At 54.4% G+C, this 23,343-nt stretch overlaps 1 protein-coding gene across 50 annotated transcripts; it reads right to left on the reverse strand.

Annotated features, from left to right (window-relative positions):
* Positions 1 to 298: 298 nt before the first annotated feature.
* Scrib (scribble planar cell polarity protein) lies at positions 299 to 23,341 on the reverse strand. Of its 50 annotated transcripts, XM_087558099.1 has the most exons (39): positions 23,085 to 23,341; positions 22,837 to 23,020; positions 21,215 to 21,332; positions 21,018 to 21,096; positions 20,841 to 20,930; positions 20,695 to 20,751; positions 20,542 to 20,605; positions 20,368 to 20,442; positions 20,157 to 20,301; positions 19,485 to 19,603; positions 18,474 to 18,673; positions 18,234 to 18,400; positions 18,019 to 18,149; positions 17,798 to 17,923; positions 16,899 to 17,063; positions 15,998 to 16,369; positions 14,967 to 15,029; positions 14,344 to 14,433; positions 13,729 to 13,806; positions 12,645 to 12,968; positions 12,459 to 12,539; positions 12,120 to 12,377; positions 11,140 to 11,250; positions 10,742 to 11,035; positions 10,486 to 10,674; positions 4,955 to 5,065; positions 4,823 to 4,879; positions 4,614 to 4,688; positions 3,191 to 3,253; positions 2,613 to 2,696; positions 2,360 to 2,458; positions 2,092 to 2,251; positions 1,868 to 2,015; positions 1,601 to 1,786; positions 1,379 to 1,521; positions 1,268 to 1,305; positions 1,073 to 1,147; positions 767 to 818; positions 299 to 675 (listed from the first exon to the last, which is right to left on the reverse strand). In XM_087558099.1, exons 2-39 carry the CDS (start codon positions 22,993 to 22,995, stop codon positions 530 to 532), a joined length of 4,992 nt encoding a protein of 1,663 aa, XP_087414225.1. In that variant the 5' UTR covers positions 22,996 to 23,020; positions 23,085 to 23,341; the 3' UTR covers positions 299 to 529.
* Between the last annotated feature and the right edge of the window lie 2 nt (positions 23,342 to 23,343).

The raw sequence follows: 23,343 nt of genomic DNA on the forward strand, positions 1-23,343 counted from the left end.
ATTCCATATCCCCAGCCAGTCTGGACCCAAGCTAGAGGACAGTGGCTTTTAAATCCCCTAGGGAACTGGTGCCAGGGGAAGGGAGGGTATGGGAAGGCAGTCGAAAATACTGGGGCTTGGGGCTGGGGATTTAGCTCAGTGGTAGAGCGCTTACCTAGGAAGCGCAAGGCCCTGGGTTCGGTCCCCAGCTCCGAAAAAAAAAAAGAATAAAAAAAAAAAAAAAAAAAAAAAAAGAAAATACTGGGGCTTACAGGCAGGAGAGTCAGTAGGAGCAGGTAGGATAAAAGGACAACAGAAGTAAAACGTAGTTAACTTTATTCTTCTTAAACCACAAAATAGAGTCTTTGGTTGTACAAACATCACTAGTTACAGTCTCGCCACGAGATCCCGGCTATGGGGGCAGTTAATCAGAAGCCATAACTCCTGAGGGGTCTCTTTAAAATGCTAACACCAAGGCTAAAAGACCTGGGGTAGGGGAGGTGATGAAGCTGGCAGGCTCCCCACCCTAAGTCTGGGGAAGCACCTGGCCCTAGGAGGGCACAGGGCCCAGGCCCCGGCGTCCTGGCCGCATGGCCCGACGACTACTGCATAGCGTCATGTCTTCAGGGCCCACAGTGCCAGGTGAGGGCCTGCCAAGGAGCACCAGAGCCACCTCTCCATCTTCTTCCTGTGGGCCTGGTAGAGAGGGGAGGAAGGCCATGGCATGAACCAAGGGTGGCCAGACCTCTGGGTGCTCAGCACTCACCCCAGACAGATGACAACTCACCAGGACTGGGAGATGGGTCCAAAGTCCTCAGCTCCTCCACGAAATCTGGTGACTGATGGGGAGACAGGCTGGTCAGGGCAAGTCCCAGACCTGCCTGAACTTACCCATGCAGGCGTGGCTGTCTGGGGCTAGGCCCACAGAGCCTAGGTCATGGTCAGAGCACACTGGGCTGACACCAAGGTGTGTAGGAAGGCTCCACACACAGGAAACAGAGTAGGAAGCACACAGAAAGGAGTGGAGGAAGGCAGGTGACAGGCAAGGATGGGGAGGTAGGAGCGTGCAGATGGGCCAAGTGGCCCCCAGTACCTGGATGTCATACACAGGCCTGGAAGAAGGCAGGGCTGCGAAGGCCCTGTAGTCAAACTTCTTTCCAGACAAAGGCTTGAAAAGACAGCATGAGGGGAAAGGCAGAGTGCAAGGGAGGTGAGGCTGGTGGGAAGTCTAGAGCCCTGCTGCCTCAGGCCACAATATGGGGAAGGGTCCTAGATGTAAGTTTCTTACCAAGCGTCCAGGGGAGGTACTGGTCTGGAGGCCAAAGTCTAGGAGAAGGAGAAAGCGTTAGGAGTTCTCACAGCAGGTGGAGCCCTCTGCTGGCCCCCCGGAAATACATACCTTCTAATGGTGTAGGTGATGGTGTGGGTGCAGGTGAAGGGGCCTCAGCCAGCCGCTCCAAGGGTCCTCTCTTGCCACGGCCTTCCTGGGACTTGCTGAGGACCATCTGTGCACGGAGGGCATCCTGCTCCAGAGACTTCATTCTGTGGAACCAAAGGGGATGATGCTGAATGGACCTTGTGTGCGTGGGTAGGGTCTGAGAGGGGGTAGGGAGGCACTCACCTGGCTGCTCTCCACAGTGCTCGCTTCTCGGCCTCTAGAGCCCTTCGCTCTGCAGGAGACAGGGCCCGCTCTGGGGCGGGCAGCTCAGGGCTCTGCATACGCAGCCGCTCCTGATGACGTCGCTCAGCTTTGGCTGTCCTCACAGGGGCGCTGCCTCCCAGGGGTGTGGGTGAAGAGGGGCTGAGGCTGAAGGAGCAGGCAGGACACAGTGTGGGAAAGGAGGTGCAGCAGCCATGCCGGGTGTGGGGCTCAGCCTCCTGTACTCACCCTCCTGCATGGCTTGGCCCGGCCCAGGGCTGCTCAGCCTCCTGCTCATCATCCAGGGACTCCCTGTCTGAGGCGAGCCCCGTGTCAGGTCCTGAGGTTACTGCCTCTTCCCGAAGCATCTGTGCCCTCTTCTGCTGCAGCTTGCGAGCTATGGACAGGCAGATGCATCAGACAAAGCTTGGTCATCACTCCACCCAGGCCGCTCCTCAAGTTAGGGTCCTCACCTTCCTCCTCCTGCATCTTCCGCAAGTCGTCAGCACCCACCAGGGACACACGCTTTGGGGGACCCTCTGCTTGAGGCACCCGTACCTCCAGCTCAAAGTACTTTTGTCGTTCACGGAAGGACAGCTGCTCTGGGGAGGCTGCGGGACCAGGTGTTGGAGGCTAGAAGGGGAGCAGGCCCTCAGTCTTGACTGGTATTTATCTCGGGGCACTCACTTTGGGTACCCACTCTATAGAGCACACAGCGGCAGCAGGGTACACTGCACACACCTGGGTAGCACTGTTCTCAGGAGGATGTACGGTGGGCACAGCTGCGAAGGCCCTGTACGCCTGCTTCACATTGGCTGGCAGTTCGTCAGGGGAGGGCGGCTGGGGAAACACCCACAAGTGAGGCTGCAGCAACTCTCCCAGTGTAGTCACTGCCCAGACCCGGCCGCATATCCTCCCACCGCCTCTGACCCACCCCGATCCTGCTCTGGAAGGAACTCTGCTACCCTCACCCACTATGGAACAAGACACTCACAGAACAGGGACCATCTCTGCCCCTGGGGGCTGGGGAGTCCCTTGGCCAGGCCTGAGCCAATGGCTGGATCACCCCCGGTTTTGTCTGCAAAGGTGAAGGGGATGGTGGCAGAGGAGGAGAGAGGAGTCCAGGAGGGAAAGTGGGGAAGATAAGAGGGGTGGGGGGAGAGAGAGAGAGACTGAGAAGAGAGAAGAGAAAAGAGCTGGAGACAAAGTAGGCTAACAAGGGGACACTCACCCAAATATCTATCTTGGCATGGTTGAGGCTAGGAGCTAGGCTGGGAACAACCCTGTGCCCACCCACTCCCACCCTATGGCGCACTGTCAGGAATGCTGCTCCATGAAGTGGGGAAGTTGGGAGTAGGCGGGACCCTCAGACAAGGACAACTGTACAGAAAAGATCTTATGCTCGTCTTGTGGAACACTTGACTCCAGCAGGGTCCCCGCCTTCATCAAGGCCAGGTTTAAACAGAAAGGTATCCCTGGGCCAAAAAAACATAGGACAACACCCCCCAAGGGACCCTGCATGCCAGTACCCATCTGCTGCCCCAGTGGGGCACCATTAACTGGGATGCTCACTTGCTGACTGCCAGGGGAAGAGGGGGCCTCAGTCATCTTCCCTCCAGTGGTCGCACAGGGTCCCTTGAGGAAGAGGGCAGTGGTTGGGAAGGAGAGTCACTTTGGCTAGCAGTATACCAGGGAAGAACAGGTCTGAGCATTTATCCTGGCAGCATAGAGACAGCTCCTGTGTGCCCCACCCTGACCACAGTCCAGGGATGCCACCAGTTAGGCTTGGATGACCAGAAGGCCTCCATACAAGGCCAGACATAAGTGTTCCTGGCCCCTTTCTGCTCTCCCCAGGGCCTAGGCTGGACAGTTAGGTGCCTGCTCACAGCAGCGGGTTACTGCCAAGGGTACAGCCCTAAGCTTCCAAGGAGAGCTGGGAACAGATGAACAGATTGAAACCAGATAGTTGGGACCCAAAAGCCCACCCATCACCAGTACCTGACCCAGGCTTTGTTCTCAATGAGTCAGAGAAGCATCTCAGCCTAGACCTGTTCCCTTTCTCAAACCATGCTGGCTTCTTTGCTAGGGCTGCTGGGGAGGGGAGTGATGGCACCCAAAAATCCCAATGTGTTACTTCCATACCCAGGCCCTTCCAGACCCTTCCCCATCTCCCCACTGCTCAATGTCCTGGCCAAGCCCACCCCTTAAGCACTCACATTCTGGCAATGATCTCCCAGCATCTTCTGGGAATGAGAGTTCTAAAAACCTCCCGGAGAACAACGAGGACCAAATGTCCTTTCTGCCTATCCTCAGGCCCACAACTGTCTTGAAGGCTACACCCTAGCTGAGGCCCGAGTGGCCACTCCCAGACCAGCTGTTGGTGTCGCATCTCTCCCACCCACAAGGCCTCTTTCCACAGCCTGCAGCTGCTCCTCAGCCCACCCGCTCCATGGTGACCATGTACACGAGAGCCCTCCAGGATGGTTGTGAGGAATGACAGCTGCCCCGTCTTCCCAGCAGCTTCCCTGCAGCAGGTTAAGCTCTGCGGGGCCAAATATTTGGGGGAAGATACTAGGAGGAAAGTGATAAGGGGCTTTCAGAGGCCACCCTCTTTGCACCTATGAGAGCGAACCATAGCAACTGCCACAAAGTTAGGTCAAAAGCTTGACAGACAAGGGCTGGACATGGAGGTCAGAAGTAGGGTGCTTGACTACTGCACTCAAGAGGCTCATCTTCTATCCCCAGCACTGCCAAACAAGAGCAACAAGAATCTCAAATGTGGCCTAGCTGGGAGACAGAGCTCCAGCTCTGACATGGACAAGCCATGCCTGACCCAAGACAAAGGCTCTCTGTGTGATGACCTTGGGACTCAGGCAGCTGCAGCAGCTCCCACAGGGAAGGCAGAATAAGGTTGAGGCAAAGAGGAGACTGACAGGCAGATGATAGGTTAGGGCAGACAGGCCAAGGCGAGCAAACATCAGAATGCACCACTCACTCTTTGCAAACTCCCAGCACTGGGCACAGCAGCCAGGACACGGTAATCCAGCTTGAGGGGCTCTTGATTCCGACCCTGGAGAATAGAGTGGACCACAGTGCTAAGAGATTTATGTTCCAGGGATGTCCGCCTGCCACTTTTGGGATCTGTGCAATGTCCTGACAGGAAAGGCTACCCAAGGCTCAGAGCTAGGCCCGTGTGGGACTCACCGTGGTCTCTGCAGACTCAGGCTCCCAGGGTAGGGTTTGACTGGCCAGCTCTTTCTCCTGTAAGCACAGCAGACATGGTCAGGAACTTGTAGATCAGAGCCAGTCCCAGGTGTCAGCCACTTTTATCCTGACCTTGCCTGGGCCTTCAGGACTCAGCTCCCGGTCAATGGATGAAATGCTTTCCAGACTGTTCCTGTGGCCAAGGCCTGCTGCAAATGGGTTGGCTATGACACCTGGGGACACCTGAAATGAAAGAAGTAGGCTGAGAGAAGAGACCTGCTGGCAAGGTCCCATTTCTGAGGCAGGCTGAGGCCTGGATTCAGGACCCCACATCCTCAACAACCTGTTGGTCTACCCACGACCCTTGTGTACCTGTCCCCAGCATTCCAGGGACAAAGAGTAGTTGTGGTCCTCGGTTCATAGAGTCACTGTGGATGTCAAACATGTTTGCACATGACAGCAGTGTAAAGCAGCTATGCTCGGTCACATGGCTTGGCATGGGGATAAAACAAGCTGAGTGTGGTCACTCTGGGAACAAAGGAGGAGTGGCCATTACAAAGGGGTTTGGAAAGGAGCAGCCAAAGGCTTGGCGGCAGAATGTCACTCCCAGATGGGTAGGCTGCACTGAGAATGTGGAGTCTGGGTGCTGAGTAAGACTTCACAGACACTGTAAGGGGAAATTTAACTGGCTCTGGACTGGAAATGTGGGAAGGAGGGGGGATGTGGGCACTAGATACACGAGAGTGTTTGCATATGAATGATGCTGGCCAGGGAGCAGGTACCCGAGAGCACACGTCCTGGCCTAACTGTGCTTTGATGAAGGGTAAACACAGGTGACAGAAGTGTGTGGCACTACCTGCCTTCTACCCCATGAAGAACAAGGGACTAGCTCAGTCCTCTCTCACCAGGAGGACAGGAGTAGGCGGCAGCAAAGTCAAAGGAAAGATAACAGCACATGGCTGCCATGAGCGGTCCTACTCTGCAGTGTGGCCACAGACACAAACCTGGCTGCTCAGAGAGCACTGAATGACAGACCGAGACCAAACTCAAAGCACAGAGCAGCTGCTCACAGCTGGGAGGACGGAACGTGAGGCCAAGAGTGACAAGCAGGGACACAAACAGCACCAAGTGTGTTTACAGAGGCCCACTGAACACACGAGCAGCTAAACACAAGAGAGCAGGGTGACTAGAAATAACAACACTGGGTAAAAACAACCATGATGGTAGACGAATTGGCCCTCAGACTCTGACAAACCGACTAGATCAAACCAGATCAAACAATAAACAAGGTGTCTCCCTTCTTAATTTCCAGAATAATTTAGTCAAAAAGACACTGGAGAGACCCAAGAGAGACAGGCTCAGTGGAGTGGGAGGGACTGTCACACAGAGGGACTGAGCAGAAAGTAAAAACAGCAAGGATGAGGAAGTCAGGTTTCCCATGTCAGAAAAGGCCATTTGAGTATGAAAGCTGACCTGTGGTGTTGACTGGAAAGATGGACAATGCCCTACGTGACCTGAGGCTTCCTATGGCCCCAGAAATAACCACAGTAACTACTCACACACTGTCCCGACTCTGGCCACAATACCCCAAGAGCACTAGACCTTGGCTTCTAAACATCACTGCTCACTAAGAGAAGTCAGCACTCCTGGGGGAGCAGCCAACCCCACAGCTGGGCAAAGTGTGGGACAAGCCTGAAAGTCAGGAAGTGCTCAAGGCAGATGGATGGATCACAATGACCCGGCCCAGCTGATTCCATAAGACACTACTGAAACAATGTGACTATTAAAATAACCGGGACTGGGGCTGAAGAGATAGGTCAGCCAGAAAACCAACTGCAGGGGACCTGGGTTCAGTTCCCAGCATCTACATGGAGGTCCATATCTGTCTGAAACTCTAGTTCCAGGGGAATCCTAAGCCCTCTCTGATTTCCATGGGCTCATGCATGCACGTTGTGAACACACATTCATGTAAGCTAAACAAAACATCCATGCATACAAGATGATAAATCTTAAATAAAACAAAACTATGACGAATACATAGTACGCCTGTGGAAAGGCAAGTCTGGGCTGACGGGCAAGAAGATGGGAGCGAGACGACACTATCAGGACGGAGCCAGTCCTTAGGGCAAATGCTCAGGGACAGGCACAAGAGCAAGATGTGAGGACTCACTCACGCACCAACACAGGCGTTCAGACTGACTGGAGGGTGAGGACAGGAGAGGCAGGTGCTCTTCAAGGTGGCTTTAGCCGGGGCTGGGGTGGTGAAGCAGTTTCTACTGTGGGCATCACTGCTGAAACCACTGCCAAGTCACAAAGCCCTGAGTCCAACCATTGCAAGTCAAGCACCATCTGGATTGGAAAGACAGGCCAGTGTGATGAGAGAGATGGACACACGACCCACAGGGGAGCGTTAAAGAAGCAAAAGAAAATATTACCTTTATACCAGACACACGGGAAAGCAAAATAAAGTTCCCTTTGAGAAACCGTATGACTTAGGCCCTCTAGGGCGGTACTGAGATGGGGTGAGCTTGAGCTAGCCTGTGACATCCCTTTCAGGACCCAGCAGCTGCTGTGGGGGGTCGGGAAGTCCAAGAGCTGACAGCAAGTGAGGGCCTGCACCTAGGTGCCCTGCAGGCCCTGAGAACACCAGCCCTTAGCACAGGGCAGGCAAGTCAGCAGCACCCAAAAGCCTGAGAGGCAGAAAGGCTCAGGAACAAGCCACTAAACAGCCAGCAAACTGATCCCACAGGTCAAACAGGCCCGGATGACTCAAGTGGGTATTTTGAGAAAAGTGCCTAGCCAGTAAGGCAGCTAGGTGGGGAGTCTGGGGGAGAAAAGCAACTCCTGCCAAGACTGACAACCTGAGTTCATTCCCTAGGACTGACACAGTGGAGAGAAGCAACTCCCACATATGTCCCTGAGAGGACCAGGACAAGACACTTACTGACTTAGGACAGGAAGACAGTTCAGAAACACTGTAATTGTAAGGAAACCATCTGCTCCATTGTTAGTGTTCAGTCAGCTACCTGCAGCCTATCTGAAGAAAAGCTGGGAAGACACTGGGCAACAGTGTCCACACTTTTAATCCCAGTGCTCAGGAGGTAGAGGCCAGCCTGATCTACAGAGCTAAATTCTGGGACAGCTACATAAAAGAAACCCTGTCTTTAAAAACTTATGGGGAAGGGGGAAAAAAAGAAAAGAAAAAAAAAAAAAGAGTGGAAAACGCAGGACACTACTCTCACAGCCTTCCAGAGGGAAAGTTTCTGTAAGAAAAACTGCTGAGAACTGAACGAAGCAGAGAGGTCAACTAACCTGGGCCCATGGAGGCTGACAGAGACTGAGCCACCAACCAAAGAGCGTGCAGGGGCTGAGCCCAGGCTTCCTACACATTTACAGCAGACGTGCAGCTTGGTCTTCATGTGGGTCCTCTATTAACTGGAACAGGGCTGTCTCGAACTCTGCTGCCTGGCACTGGATCCCCTCTCCTACCTGGACTGCCTGGCTGGGCCTCAGAGAGAGAGGATGTGCCCAGTCCTGCTGGGACTAGATGTCCCAGAGTGGGGTGGTCCCCAAGGGAGAGGGACTTGTAAGGGTGGGATGGGGAGGGGAAGACTGTGATCGAGATGTAAAGTGAATAAAAAAATTATTGAAAAAGAGAGAAAAAAAAGAAAAAAGAAAAGAAAAGCCAGCTGGGCATGGTAGCGAACAATTTTAATCCCAGCACTTGTGAGGCAGAGGCAGGTAGGTCTTGGTGAATTCAACGTCAGCCTGGTCTACATAATGAGTTCCAGGTCAGCCAGAGCTACACAGAGAGATCCTGCCATTTTAAAAATGAGGACAAGAACAGAGCCTATACACAGCCCTAAAGGAAAAGCCTTAATTCATAAAATCTGTAAATGTTTGCAACCAAAGCACCCATTCTAAAAGGGAAGTAAAACCACAGGCTGGATGTGGTGGCACACAGACCTAACGACCACTCAAGAGGGCCTTAGGGGACTGCCAACCTCAGCTACACAGTGAACCTGTTTCACACAAACTCTGGAGCTAGAAACACCAGGAAAAAGCTTAATGGAAGTAAAACAGCTTCATGCTGGGAAGCACAAGAGGGGTCTGAGGGCTAACAGTGGAGTTCTGTGGAGCCCTCCCTAGTACGGGCGAGGCCCTGGATGACTGGTGGGGAGTACACCACAGACTTAGGGAGGCGGTGTGCACTTGCAACAAAAGAGCAGCCAAGGCATCCTGAGATGAGACAGACGGAGGGAACCGTGGTCACAGCAGATGTTGCTGTGGGCAAGAAAGGGCTCCTCAGAGGCTCTTGGTCAGCTGCCCAGGGCCCACAGCTCCTCACTAGCCTTGTTCTTCAGACAGGATTCAGATGAAGGTCCAGCTAAGACAGGCTTTGGCAGGGCTCTGCACATGTAGACAAGCAGCTGCTTCCCTACACTCATGAGCCACCTAGGTACTGTAGAATAGCCTGGGTTACAACACCAGGGACCAGATGCATAGCCAAGGGGACCCAGGACCACACCAGCCCTCCAATACTGAAGTTCCTGCTCTTTCCAGAGAGCTTCACTCTGAACTCAAGAACTACAGTCTGAACGAAGCAGCCCCCTTTTAAAGACGTGTGCTGGTGTGGGGAGACAAGAGCACATCTTCTCTAGGACTTCCCCAGGATACAGGATTCCCCTGGGGAGGAGGGGGACAAGGGAGGAGCACCTTACACAGGCTCCATCTAGTCCAACATCCACCTTGATGGGAAGACAAAGGGTAACGTGTGTCCCATCCAAGTGAGGCTCACAAGCTACTCCTGGATAAAGTGCAAGGGTGGTACCCAGAGGTTATCTTTCTGCCAGCATCTGACAGGAAGTCACTAATCCAAAGATTCACTGCAAAAGAAGACCAACCAACCTAGGATGGCTGCCTGTCCCTAAGGTTGAAGGAATAAAAGTGACAGGGAGTGGTAATAGAGATGCCAACACACTGGAGACCAGCATGGCTCCCAAGGATGTCTGGGAAGAGCAGGCAGCCAGTGCACATAAAGATCCCTCCAAGACTTCCTTGCACTTACAGGTGAAGATGTTGAGGGGTCCCAAGGACTGCAGGGAGAAAGCAGGACAATGAGGAAGCATGGACCGGGAGAGGCTAGAGGGAGACTTGTCCAGTGTTTGCCTCCCGGGCCTACGCCTAGTTCTGATGGCTGGATACTCTGGTTCTGCTCCAGGGTGCAAGAGAGCAGACGTTCTACCCTGTGCCAGTGCCCTATGGCATACAGAAAGAAGCCAATGACCAGAAAGTGGGAGTAAGCTCCTCCAAGGGACCGCCAGAGGGGCACCATAAGGGTCAGCAGAGCTAGGAAGCTGCCTTCCTGCTTTGGTAGGTTAGGTTCAGGGGACTCTGAGCAGGGCTCCTTGTCCTTCCTGCTAGCTGCCACATGCTCTCAAGTACTACCTTCTCAGGACCTGATCACACAGGGACAGACACTCCCACCTCTGCACTGCCTACCTGCCCAGATCAGAGCCTCCAGTACAGTGACCAGAAAAGGACCTACTAAACACAGCACCCACCATTCCTACAAGCTCAGTACTTTCCAGACTGAAGCAGAGACTGCAGACTATGAAGGTCAATGCTAGGACAGCACCTAGTCCCCAGGGTAGGCAACTAACCTCCAGGGCTGTGGTGGTGCTGGTGTCAAAGCCATCACAGACAAGCACGGTGAGGGTGTCACCCACGCTGCGCAGCAGCTGCACCGCCTCAGCATGCGTGAGGCCCAGGAGGCTCTGTTGGTTCACTTCTAGCAGCCGCAGCCCCACACGCAGCCGCCCGTCACGCCCGGCAGCTCCTGTAGGGCTCACCTGTAGGGAGAACAGTATGAGGCCAGCACAAGGCACCTAACTATGGCCTCAGGAAGAAAGCCCTCACCTTGGAGATAAAGATGCCCTCATCTGTAGGATCACACGGGTTCCCCGCATGACCCTTGGCGCCTCCTCGGATGCTGATACCCAGCTTCTCTCCAGGGGCCTTCTGGATGCAGAGTTCCCGCATGCCTGGGGGTGGTGGGTCCCTCCGTACAAGCAGACACAGCTCCAGGCAGGGCCTGAGCAGGGCACTAACTGCCTCCTGATGTGTGGCCTCCCGAACATCCTGCCCATTCACTGCTAGGATGCGGTCCCCAACCCGAAGGCCACAGCGAGCAGCAAGGCCCCGAGGAAGCACCTGTGGGGGAGGAGAGCAAATCCAGTAGACCAGGCTGTACTGATGGCTGCCCCAAGTGCTTGGGCTGGGTGCTTCTTGTAGAGTTGCCTGCCAGGCCTACTTACCTTGGAGATGAATACACCAGGATCCTGGACACCAAACGGATGGCTGGAGTGATCAGAACCTCCTACAATGCTAAGCCCCAATGGGCCACCAGCCCTGGGCAGGCAAATTTCCTGGGGACATAGGGTGGAACTCAGTCAGAACAGGGCAAGGATTAAACAGACTAACATAGTGGCCATGGGCTCTGCAAGGATGGGATGGATGGGCCTATGCTGCCCCATCTACCTATCTGCCAGGCAGTCTGCTACCCAGATATGCACACAGCCTGACATCTATACATCCTTATGGACTACAGCATGCAACAGAGCAGGCTGCGGATAGAAGATTATGCTAGGACAGATGGCAAACACCATGGAGGCTGACTAGGACACCTTAGCTTCTTGGGCTCGTGTAGGAAGGCTGTGTACTGAAGTGTCAAGGACACCACAAGCAAACAACCCACAGAATCCACTAACCAGGGCTCCGAAGAGCTCACAGGGAGCCTCAATGGGTCTCACTTAGGTCCTTTGCATGTTATGGTTGTGCAGCTTAGTGTTTTTGTGGGACTCTTAACAATAGGAGTGGGGGCTGTGTTTGACTCTTTTGCCTGCTTTTGGGACCCCTTTCCTTCCCTGAGTTGCCTCCTCAAGTATTAATGTGAGGGGATGAGCCTAGTCTTATTGCAACTTGATATGCCATGTAGATTTGGTTGCCATCCCTGGGAGACCTGCCCTTTCCTGAAGGGAAAAGGAAGGAATGGATGGGGCGGGGAGAGGGAAAGAGGTGAGGGAGAAACTGGGAGAGGAAACCACAGTTGGGATGTAATATATGAAAAGAATTAATAAATAAGAAAAAAAAAACCCCTGAAATTTAAAAAAGAATGGCCATGGACTACTTTCTGCCTGGAGTAGCCATTCCACTTATGACCAGAGGATCCTGGGAGGGCTTTTGCTCTCCACCTGGACGCAGTGGACATGGAGCAGGCTATGGGCAGGTGTCTCACCTCCACAGGGTATGGTCCTTCCAAGGCAGTGGCCAAGAGGCTAGGGGACAGTCTAGGTAGCAGAGGTTCTCCGGGGATGGCAGTGGTCATGGTAGCAGCAACAGTAGCAGTAGGGGTTGAAGAGGAATGTGGTGGGGGGCTGGGTGGATAAGCCCCTCCAGTTTCCCTCTCCAGAAGCAGGGAGATGGTAGTGGAAGCAGCAGTCAGCAGGGAGACAGCATGATCGTGCCGTGCCTCAGTCATGTCCACTCCATTGATCTGCAGGGACACTCACGTCAGAGAGGGTAAGCAGGACAAACAAAAGGCATTAGTCGTCAGGCCATACCTGGCCTCACTCACCGAGAGAACACGGTCGCCAACCTGTAGAGTGCCTGCCCGGTGGGCAGCCCCTCCCTCTGCAATGCGAGATATAAAAATGCCCTGTAAGGACAGAGAAGCCACACTAAAGCCATGATGATGGAAACCTGGCCTGCCTCTGCTCATCAATCAGGGATAGCTCCCTCTCACCCCAAGCCACTGTCTCACCGCATCGCCAGCCCGGTAAGGTGTGGAGCCCTTCCCACCAGCAATGCTGAAGCCCAGCCCCTTTTCACTGCGCACAAGACAGGCAGCGTGGCGCTGGCGGAGGGGTACAGGAGTCTCTGGCTGAAGCAGGGGCAGGCGCAGGCCCCCTCCCCGCCACTCCCGGGGACTATAGTCATCTTCAGGGCGGAGAGGGGTGATGGTGACTGCATTCTCAGGCTCCACCATTCTTTCCCTCCACACTCGCATTTGCACAGCAGCACCGGCCCCCCGAAGTGCTTCCACAGCCTCATGGTGTTCTGCATCTTGCAAGGCCACACCATTCACCTGTGGGCCAGAGGACAACGGCCGTGGAACAAGCCAGCTTCCAGGCAGAGCCAGCCCAACATCAAACTGTGTGCCTATGCTTTTTATGTTTCTTCCCATGCCGTGGTCCAGGCTAGCCAGCCTCTACTGGTGCCCACCCTCATTCTCCGCAAGTGTCATCTGCCGAGCAGAGAACAGATAATGTATTAGGTTGCCAGCTCCACACGCTCCTAGGTAGAGCCCAGACCAGAGCTGAGCAGGAGAGTAGCGGCTTCCTCTTTAGAAGCCCAAAGCCCTTTCCTGTCTCCACAGGAAGGTCAAAGCTTTTCTGGGAGTTCTCCAATGGCAAGCAGCCAGGCAGAAACCTCCAGGGCTTCCACAGAGGGACCAAGTTCCTACCAGACTACTGAGGCCTAACCCCACCGGGCTGCTTAGAATCTGCCTAGTGCCTCTTGTCTAGCTTGAGGACTGCTTCTTTTTTTACACCCTATCCTCTGTAGAACTGGGGATTAAACTCAAAGTATCATGCATAGTAAATCTGTGATCTACCACTAACCTATATCCCTAGGCCCAGATGGAGAGGGAACTCGGCATGGAGGACTTCTAAGCCTATTGTTTAAGAACTCAATAACTTTACCCAGTTATCTTTGGGCCCTAGGCTTCTGGATGGGGAAGACAGGACGTTCTGATTAGGACAGCCAAGTGTCTCAAAAATCAGGACTACGTGGACCTTGGAGGGCACAGTTGTCCCTTGCCACAAGGCAAGGGGGTCACTACTTACCTCGAGAAGTTTGTCACCGACTCGGACTCCAGCACGGGCTGCAGGACCCTCCTCAGACACTCGAGAGATGAAAATGCCCTAGAGGACAAGCAGAGGAAGGTACCTTCTCCTTATAGGTGTGAAAGGTGCAGAGGCCACTGGGCAGCAAGACAACCACTTTCTACAAAGACATCCCTGGCCTGCCCTCTGGGGAGGATGCAAAGACCCCAAACAAACACATGGAAAAGAACAGCTTCCTGGCCCAGAGGGCTGTTCTCAGCTACGGGGAAGGCTTCAGCTCATGAAGCTAGAATACAAAAGTCAAGCTTGGAAGAGACTTTTTTTGACCCCAGAGCTGGCATGAGAAAATGGGGAAGGAAAACCTGTCTGTAGAGGGAACAGCTCAGCTACCCTGTTAGCTGTTCTCAGACTCCTAACATCCTGCTCCATGACCACCCACTCATGTGTTCAGTGCCCTGGAGTGACCCACGAAGCACATTCTAAAGGACACTAAGCAGGCCATATGGTGTTGACCACTGATTCCCTAAGAGAAAAAAGAAGTTCCCTGAGACAAGAGGGGCAGGTGTGACAGGAGAGCTCACGGAGACTGGTCACTGACAGACAGCAGCTGCTCACCTCATCGTCTCCTTTGTAGGGGGTAGAGCCCTTTCCCCCTGCGATGCTGATGCCCAGGCCCCCTGTCTGCCGCACGATCGTGAGTGTTAACTGGAAACAAGAGTGGACATAAAGTCTGAAAAGACCTAGGACACCCTGGTGACTGCAGCAGGAAGGGTTGGTGTAGACAACTGCATTCAGCTCAGCCCTGGGTATCTGTGCCACTTGGGTAGCAGAGAGAAGCAGGGAGGCACCTGCGATCCAAAGGCAGGCACAACTTCTGTGAGCTAGTCCATGCAGTATGAAGCTAGCTGTCTTCCAGAAAGTTAAGCCTGGCCTTGTTTCTATACATAAAGATACCTCAAGGTTCACAGTAGGATATAAAAATGGCCCCATAGTTCCACTCATCCCCTGCAGGGCAGGCTGCCCCAGTGTGCAGACATGCTTGTCCTGTCAGGGGACCAGGAAGCCCTAGGGAAGTGGAACCAGAACCCCAGTTCTGTGGCAGCTGTCAGGAACTCTTCTGGGAGAGGGTGTGAGTTGGAGTCATGGAGGTAGGGAGAAGTGAGAGCCCGCAGCCCAGGAAGCAAAAGTCAGCAGCAGCCCCGGGCCCAGAGCAAAGAGCAGCAGCGAGCAGTACAGACCTCTTCCTCCTCAATGCGAGCAGGCTCTATCAGCAGGTTATTGGCCTGGTCAAACGACACCCCCTGTTAGGACAGGAGCAGCGAGGCATGCAGGTTAGCCACCGCTGGGACTGCCACCACCTTCCCCAGCCCTCACCATGAGTGGACAGGACAGAGGAAGATCCAGTCAAGCCCCTGTGATCTGGGAACTGCCACCACCTTCCCCAGACCTCACCATGAGTAGACAGGACAGAGGAATATCCCATCAAGCCCCTGTGATCTGAGTCAGGGCCCCCACGTTTGTAAAACCATGAGCATTTCTGCAGACCACATATATGGTGTGGTTTGGCTGACTAGGATGAAGACTCCAGAGGGCCAGGTTTATTCCTGGCTGTCTCTGACTTAAGTCCAAAATTATCCCAGAGATCGTATACAACAGCCTATATTCTTAGGAAAGGAGTTGGACTTTTAATAGCTGGTGCTTTCTCTGGCCTTGAGGAGTCCTCAGTGAGTAGGTAAGCTCTTTTTGAACCATCAAAATCAAACACAAGGATAAGAAAGAGATGCCACTGTCCTACAGATTTGCCTGGATCCCAAAAAGACTTGACAAGGCACAAGAGCTTCTACCAGGCCCACAGGATGGGCCTGGGCCAGCAGCAAGGCCTTAAGGCTGGTCACTTCCTGAGGCAGGAAGGATTCCGAGAAAGCCAGCAGCTCCTGAGGAGGGCCTTGTTCAAGACTCATCCCAAACACAGGACACAGAGGAACCCCTGGGCTCCCACCCTGCCGGGCAGGCCCAGGGAGCTGCCAAGAATGTCAAAGATCAATGGCAGGGACTCCTTGGACTAAATGGCAAGCATATGTTGACAGTAAGGCCAATCACAGCAAACACATTCATTACCCTTCTCCTGACACCAAGGAGTCTGGACCAGGGTCTGACCCATGTGCCTGTCAGATTAGGGCTAGAAGTTCTCCATGCTGATACCCACCAGGTTCCAAAGCAGCCTGCTAACAAGCCAGCAGAGCCTGGTTCACATAGTGGTATGACAAACCTTGACAGAGGGAGCAGAAGCCACAGCCTCTTCTTTGTCATCTTCTTCCATGCTGGCCTCGCCTTCTTCTTCATCCCTGTTCTCCTCCTCCTCTTCCTCCTCATGGGCTCGAGGAGCCCAAGGTGTGTGTGGGCCATTGTGCCAACCCGCAGTGGGGCCCTCCCTGTCTGTCTGCACCCCTTGCAGCAGGGCCACAACAGCTTCGGGCTGTGGGAGCTTAGAGATCTTGAAGTGCTTCTTGTAGTGGGGTGTGTCTTTGCGGATGAGCCTCTGTCGGCCACTGGGCAGCGGCCAGGGAGCCTCGGGCTGTCCCTCTTCACCTTCACCATCTTCCCTAGGGATCAGTGTGTCCTCTGCAAAGTGCACTGTGGGCTAAGTGGGAAGAGAGATGAGGGTGGCAGCTGGGCCCTAGCTCAATCCTCCCAGGGCCCAGCATTAGTCCTGCAGGTTAACAGCTTGAGGCTGACCTGTTCTCTGCTGTACATGTACATAGAAGATTCACTGCCAAGATCAAAAGATGCTGCTCTTCCCAGACACACATGGTAATGCAAATGGAAACTTAACCACATGGAAAGACCTAGCAGGGGAGCATTATATTGGGACCAGTAACGTGAGGGAGGGATAGCTTCTAGGGAAAGCCCACAGGTACTAAATCTGATAGTACTGAGCTTGGCTGAGAAGTGAAACCTACCCTACCCCGGAACCTCTTTCCCAGGAACCTTCAGGACCACTACCCCACTTTGCAAAACTGCCTGAGGAAGCCCTTAAATATCTCATTATTGCTCAACCAGTAACTGGTGTGGCCCCAATCACACGACTGGCTCTGGAAGACACATAGATGAACAGTACTGACCCCAGAAAGCCCTTCTGCCCTGCGGGCTTTCTTTCTGTTTGCCCTTACCTCATTATAGTCTTCCTCTGGATACTCTTCCTGACCAGGCATGGCCTCTTGCTGGCCTAGCCCTTGTACCTCAGCCGGGAGGGTCTCAGGTTCACCATCGGAGGCTGTGCTTGCCGACGGGACAGAGTTACCACTCAGGGCAGACTCTGCGCTCAGCCTCCTCTCCTGCAGCAAGTGGTGATGTCAGGCTGCACAGCAGTTTGTTACCAAGAGGCTACACTCATGTGGCAGATCTCTACTAGTCTTCCTGCTGCCCTGGTTGTAAGAGCCCCAGCAGGCTCCCTTCTTGCCATTGCTCCCAGTCTGAAATCCAGTCAGGCATAGTCATGGTTCTATGGCTCAGACCTTGGCAATGTCTTCTCCCACATTCAGGAGAATAAATACAAAGATACCAGGAGAACATAAACCTGAAATGAGTTCTATCCCTACAAAGTTGGGAAGTAGCCACGCATAGTCAGTGTTCGTCTAGCCACCATGTCTAGATACCTAGAAACATGACACAGCCTCAGTGATAGAAGCTTTGTAATAAGCAAATGACCTGCCCTGTTCTAACACCTAACCCCTTCCCAGGTACACGTGGGAAAATGAAGGTAACAGAGCCTTCCTTCAGCCCAATCCCTGGCCAACCTCCATCTTTTGCCACCATGGCGTGCCTAGCATTTGGCCCTGGGAAACCCTAACCCTGGCTCTGCCTCACTCCCGACTCCACAGGGAAGGACTACACGAGGACCACCCACCTGCACCTTCTGGCCAGCACAACCCTCAGCCACACCTGCCCGTGTGGTTCCAGTTCCACTCACCAGCTCTTCTCCAGGCCCCGCCCCCATGAAGCCTCTGCCTCACGGCTCCCACTGCCAGGATGGATGGACACCCATGGCTGCTCATCCCTTCCTGCCTACCTCCTCTGAAGGTGAGGGTGGGCTGGGGTCAGGCTTGCAGACGAAGGCCTCGTTTCGGCGCTCCTCAATGCCCCTCTTCATCACCTTGAGCTCACTGGGATGAGGTGTGGCCCTACGCTGTAGGCCCTGCCATGGGGACAGGGATGAGGAACAGAGGCCGGGAAGGGGTCAGGCAGGGGTAGGACAGAAGTGCACAGCCCACAGTCCCCACCCCTCCATACCCGCTTCTCGGCTGCAGCTTCCTCAGCATCTTCTTCACCTTCAAGGGGGTCCTCAAACTGGATGACACTGACACGGCTCAGAGGGGCATCACTGCAGCTCTCTGAGGGACTGCTCTGCTGTCCAGGGTCTTCTGTGGGAGGCAAGAGTCAGAGACCCATGCTGGTCTCTCTACTTCACCCACCCACCATTCAAGGCTGAGCCAAGAGCAACCTACCGAGACTTGGCAAGGGCTGCTGGGGCAGCAGGTAGCAGGTAAGCACCTTTTCACCAGTTTGGGCATCATCCTCGGTCTGGAAGCGGAGCATGGGTTGTGCCTGGTTCTCAGCCAGCCACAGTGCCTTGAGGTTGAGGTGGGTGAGTGCAAACGGCAGACTCCGCAGCCTGGAGACCAGGCAGGCATAGTCAGCACACATAAGGATGCTGCCTGGACCCCAGGGGTCACACGCACACTCACCGGTTCCCAGCTACGTCAAGCACATGCAGCTCAGCTGTATGGGCAAGCTCAGGAGGAAGGACAGCCAGGCGATTGTCTCTCAAGGAGAGGACACTAAGGGCTACGCAGCCTCCGATTTCAGGTGGCAGCACCTCAAGATGATTCCGGTCCACATTAAGGTTCGTCAGTTTGGTCAGTTTGCCCAGAGAGCGGGGTAAAGCCTGGCCAGGAAAAGGAAGGAGCTGAAGCTGACAGAAACCCCCTGGGGTAGGAGGAAAAGAGAGGCCTTGGGAAAGTAAAGGTCTCCTTTAAGGTAAACTCCCTAGTTCATTGGTGTTCCCCATAGCCCATAGGAACTATGGTTAGGGGATCTAGACATAGAACCAGTTGGCACCCTGTCCCCCTCTCCCCCACTTAAGGACAGCATATACCCTGCCAGGCTACTTGAGACCTCAGACTGTCCTCTCTGACTCTCTCCCATAGCCACCCAGCCAATCTACCAAGGTCATGTTTCTGTGACCCCCTCCACTACTCACACCCGCTCGTTCGTTCGTTTCCATACCACTCTCTTCTCTCACCATGAGTGGGTACCCCCCACACAGGAAAATTCCACACCATCTCTTCTCTTACTACCGTGAGTGTGGGTATCCCACACACAGGGAAATCCCACACCACTCTCAGCCTGAGACTAATACCACTACAGACATCTCTAGTTTGGGCCCTAGAACTTCTGTTCACCCTAGTTATATGGAGCACACACGCTCCTGTCCGATTTGCCTTTGCCTTCTACCCAGTCCTCTCTGAGCCCATACTGAATGTCTGAATAAGCATACCCTGAGCTCTTTAACCCTTATAGGGTCCGAGGCAATCTCATATGCCAGTGAACTCTTTCTCCTGACCAAGAATGCCCCAGCAAGCATCTCCCCTGGGATAAGCCACTGCCATCAGGTGCTTGTGTTGCCCCTACATATTAGCACTGACTGCACTTATCACACCCTAAGAAGCTCTGTGCCTCAGGGCTGCCAGCCCTACCGTTAACAGGTTCTCTGTGAGGATCAGTTCCGAGAGGTTCTCACAGTCCCCTATGGCCTCAGTGACCTCACATAGCCGGTTCTGGTCCACCTTCAGGATAGACAGCTGCTTCAGCTGACCTGGCATCAAGGAGACATGGTGACTAGATTGAATCAGGTCAAGAGCACTTGAGTATGTGGGTTCTCCAAATGGACACAGTCTGGTTCCACATTCCAGCGACAGCGGTTTCTCTGAGTACTCTAAGATCTCCTATGCTCACCACACCCCTACCCTTCTTACTGCAGACTTGCTCAGCTTCCAAGACTCTTCCCTACCCACTGACCCCTGCAAACCTATATTCTCAACTCTTGTCATCACAAACTACCTTGACACTTGAATAGTAATTGGATGACAGGGTATCTTTTTATCTTTTTTTTTTTTTTTTTTTTTTTTTTTTTCCCGGAGCTGGGGACCGAACCCAGGGCCTTGCGCTTCCTAGGCAAGCGCTCTACCACTGAGCTAAATCCCCAACCCCGATGACAGGGTATCTTATCTCAGCCTTATCTTACTTAACCTGCCCTCTTCGGATACCTCTAGCCTAGGTCAAGTCAGGTCCTACCTAAGCCCCACTTTGGCACCTCACAAGGCCATTGATGAGAGTGGCAGTCCCCAGGACCCTCTGGGCACACTGACCAATGCCCTCTGGCAGCCGCTGAAGCAAGTTCTGGGAAAGCAGCAGATCTGTGAGCAGTGCCAGCCCACCCAGCTCCACGGGTAGCTCCTCCAGCCTGTTCTCTGACACGTCCAGGCATACCAGCCGCCGCAGGTTGCCTAGCTCCTGAAGACAGACAAAAGGTCAGAGGGCAGCAGGTAGGGGGATAAAGACAGTCCCACCCTCACTTACCGGGGGCAGCGCTGACAGTTGGTTTCGGTCTAGCCACAGCTCCCGTAGGTTAGGCAGAGCCCCCAGAGTGTCAGGCTGCAAAGAGGGACAAAGACAGGAGAAACCAGTGTGACACCCTTCAGGAGCAGCTGTTCCACACCACACCCATGCTTCCCCAGGCAGCCCTCACTGCACCAGCACTTCCAGGTCATTGCCTCCCAGATCCAGCTGTTCTAGCTTCACAAGGAAAGACAGGGACCTACAGAAGAAAGAAGGTCTGGATGTGGCCACTCAGCTCAAGCCCCAGCAGAGCTCTGGCACAGTCGGGGTGGGAGGCCCCAAACTTACGCAGGGAGAGATTTAAGCAGGTTCTCCCGCAGTTCCAAGGTCACCAAATTGGCCAGGCTGAAAGAGATCAAGGGCCAAGGCTGAGGAAGGCAGGGCCAAGACAAGTACTCCCTATACACAGATCCACTCATCAAGGGGACACTCACTTGCCCACATCTCCAGGCAGTGCCTGCAGGGACACATCATTCAGAGCCAGGTGAGCCAGGCTGCGCAGCTGTGTGAAGCCATCAGGAAGCCTGGGGAAACAAAGTAGCAGGCCTCAGATACCCACCAAAGAGTTCTAGAACCTCCACGGCCGACCCCCACTATGGGGTGGCACTTACCTGGAGAGGGGGTTCCCGCTGAAGTCTGCAATCTCCAGAGCCTTACAGAACTTTATGCTCTCAGGTATCTCGGGGATATCTGAGTGTGGAAAGGGTTTGCCATGAGGAAGGCCCACCTTGGGAGCTCCCGGGAACTCTCAGGCTCCACCCCACGTTCACACAGAGTGCCACCCTGGCCTGCCTGCCTGCCTGCCTACCATTCCGGGACACATCCAGCTCCACCAGTTGCATGAAGTTAGCCACTTCAGGAGGCAGCCGCTGGATCTCGTTGTCACTGAGGCCCAACTTCCGCAAGTTCAATAGCCGGAAGAAGGGCTGTGGGTAGAAGAAGATGTGAGTGGGTGAACAGGCTCTACAAAGCAAAGCCTTAAGGGTAGAGAAGAGTTTGTAAACCAGGAAATCATGGCCACACAGTCCTAGACCTCTGTGTGTCCCAGGTCACACAAGTTTCTGGGGGGTCTAGACATGATACCCAGTGTGCTGAAAAACCAGACAAAGAAACCTGAAAACGCACCCCTGCCCACCTGATGCCTGGTCTCCCTTGTGTCATTTGTCACTGTACCACTGCTGTTGTGCAATGATCCTCTGTAACTGCTGAGCGGGACTCTCCTGAGATACCTGCAGCGTCAGATCTATCCTGTCATCCCTCAGCAGAGAGCCCACCTCACTGTTACCTAGATGTCACCCAGATAACATGCCCCACGTGAGACATCATCAGCTCCCGAATGCATAGTCCCTGCCCCTCTGCCCTCTAGGTCACTCTTAGTATCCTACCTACTACCCAAACTACCTCTTCTCAAAGAGCTTGGAGCTCTTCAGGAACCCCAACAATGAACAAGAGTTGGACAATGAACGGTAAGAGCTTGACAAAGAGAGAACAACAATTAAAAACACCAGAGAGCAGTGGGGTGGGTTGTAGGTGGTACACATCTTTAGTTCCAGAAGAGACAGGTAGATCTCTGAGTTCTAGTCCAGCCTGGTCTACAGAGTTCCAGGATAGCCAGGGATACAAAGAGAAACCCTGACTCAAAGAAACAACAGAATAAAAATGCAGCAGCAGCAACAACAACAGGCACCAGAGAGGAAACAACAACAACAGGCACCAGAGAGGAAACAAGGGCAAAATATCTAAGATTCACACATGGATACCATAAAAAACAGAGCTGTCACAAATACACCCAGAGTGCCACGGGCCGTCAAGAATATCAGACCACTCAGTCCTCTATCTCAAAAAGTAAGTCCTTCGTGACCTGCCTCCTTTGGTCTTCTTTCTAGTGTGGCCTCGGAACAACAACAAAAACCCCAACAACAAACCGACAGGAAGGAACACAGACAGTGAGAGGTGGGCTCTCCGCTGAGAGATGACAGAATAGATCTGACGCCGCAAGTATCTTCGGAGAGTCCCACTGAGCACTGCAACCCGCCTCCTCCCCAAACGAAGGCAGGACAGAGTGCAAGAAAACCAAGTCCCTATCCTTAAAGCAGCCCAACAAGCAGTAACAGTTGCTAGCCCAGGTCCGCCTCGCACCCTGAATCCATCCTTCCTGTGCTTTCACGGGTTTCTCTGTTGGCTCCCCTTTTAGGTTCAGTATCCACCCAGTCCCCAGACAGGCTGCCACCAGGTGCCAACACAGGCGGCTGGGGGAGGGTGTGGCTGGCTGGGGCGGGGCTCTGACCAGTAGGAACCTGCAGGGCCGGCTGGAGGTTGCGGTGCCTAGCCCGGGCAGCTCCTGCTGAGGTCTGCTCTAGCCGGCTGCCCCAGAAGTCATACACTACCCAGAGAACTGAGCGCGGGGCAGCAGGTGCGGCGGCTACTCACCTTAGGTAGCTCGCGCAGCTGGTTGGCGTCGAGGAGCAGCTCCTCCAGGCTACGACTGTAGCGGTAAATCTCCTCTGGTACAACCTGCAGCGAGCAATGCCGCTTATCCACCGACTCCACGTGCCGGTTGCAACGCCAGAGCGGGATGCACTTCAGCATGATGCGGGCCGGCAGTGAGCGCGGGCTCGGGAGGCGCTCGGCGGGCTCGGGCCGGGGGGCGGGGCTCGGCCCGCATGAGCGCCGAGCGCGGGCGGAGCGGCGCGCGCGGGGGTGGGGCGGGCAGCCCGGACCCGGACTGCGGCCGGGGTCGGCGCTAGGCTCGGCCCGCGTTCAATACGAGCTGTAGGCTCGAATGGCGGCACACAGCTGGCAGCGCGGCCTGACCCGGCAGCGCTTTCTTAGGCGGTGGGGGCGCGGCGGCGGCTCCGCATCCCGCCCGGCCTGCTCACCTAGCAGCTCATCCGCCCGCAGCACCGCAGCCGGAACCGCCGCCGCTGCCCGCGACAA

This window comes from Rattus norvegicus, chromosome 7 (assembly GCF_021556685.1).
Source record: "Rattus norvegicus strain SHRSP/BbbUtx chromosome 7, alternate assembly SHRSP_T2T, whole genome shotgun sequence".
NCBI classification, from domain to species: Eukaryota; Metazoa; Chordata; class Mammalia; order Rodentia; family Muridae; genus Rattus; species Rattus norvegicus.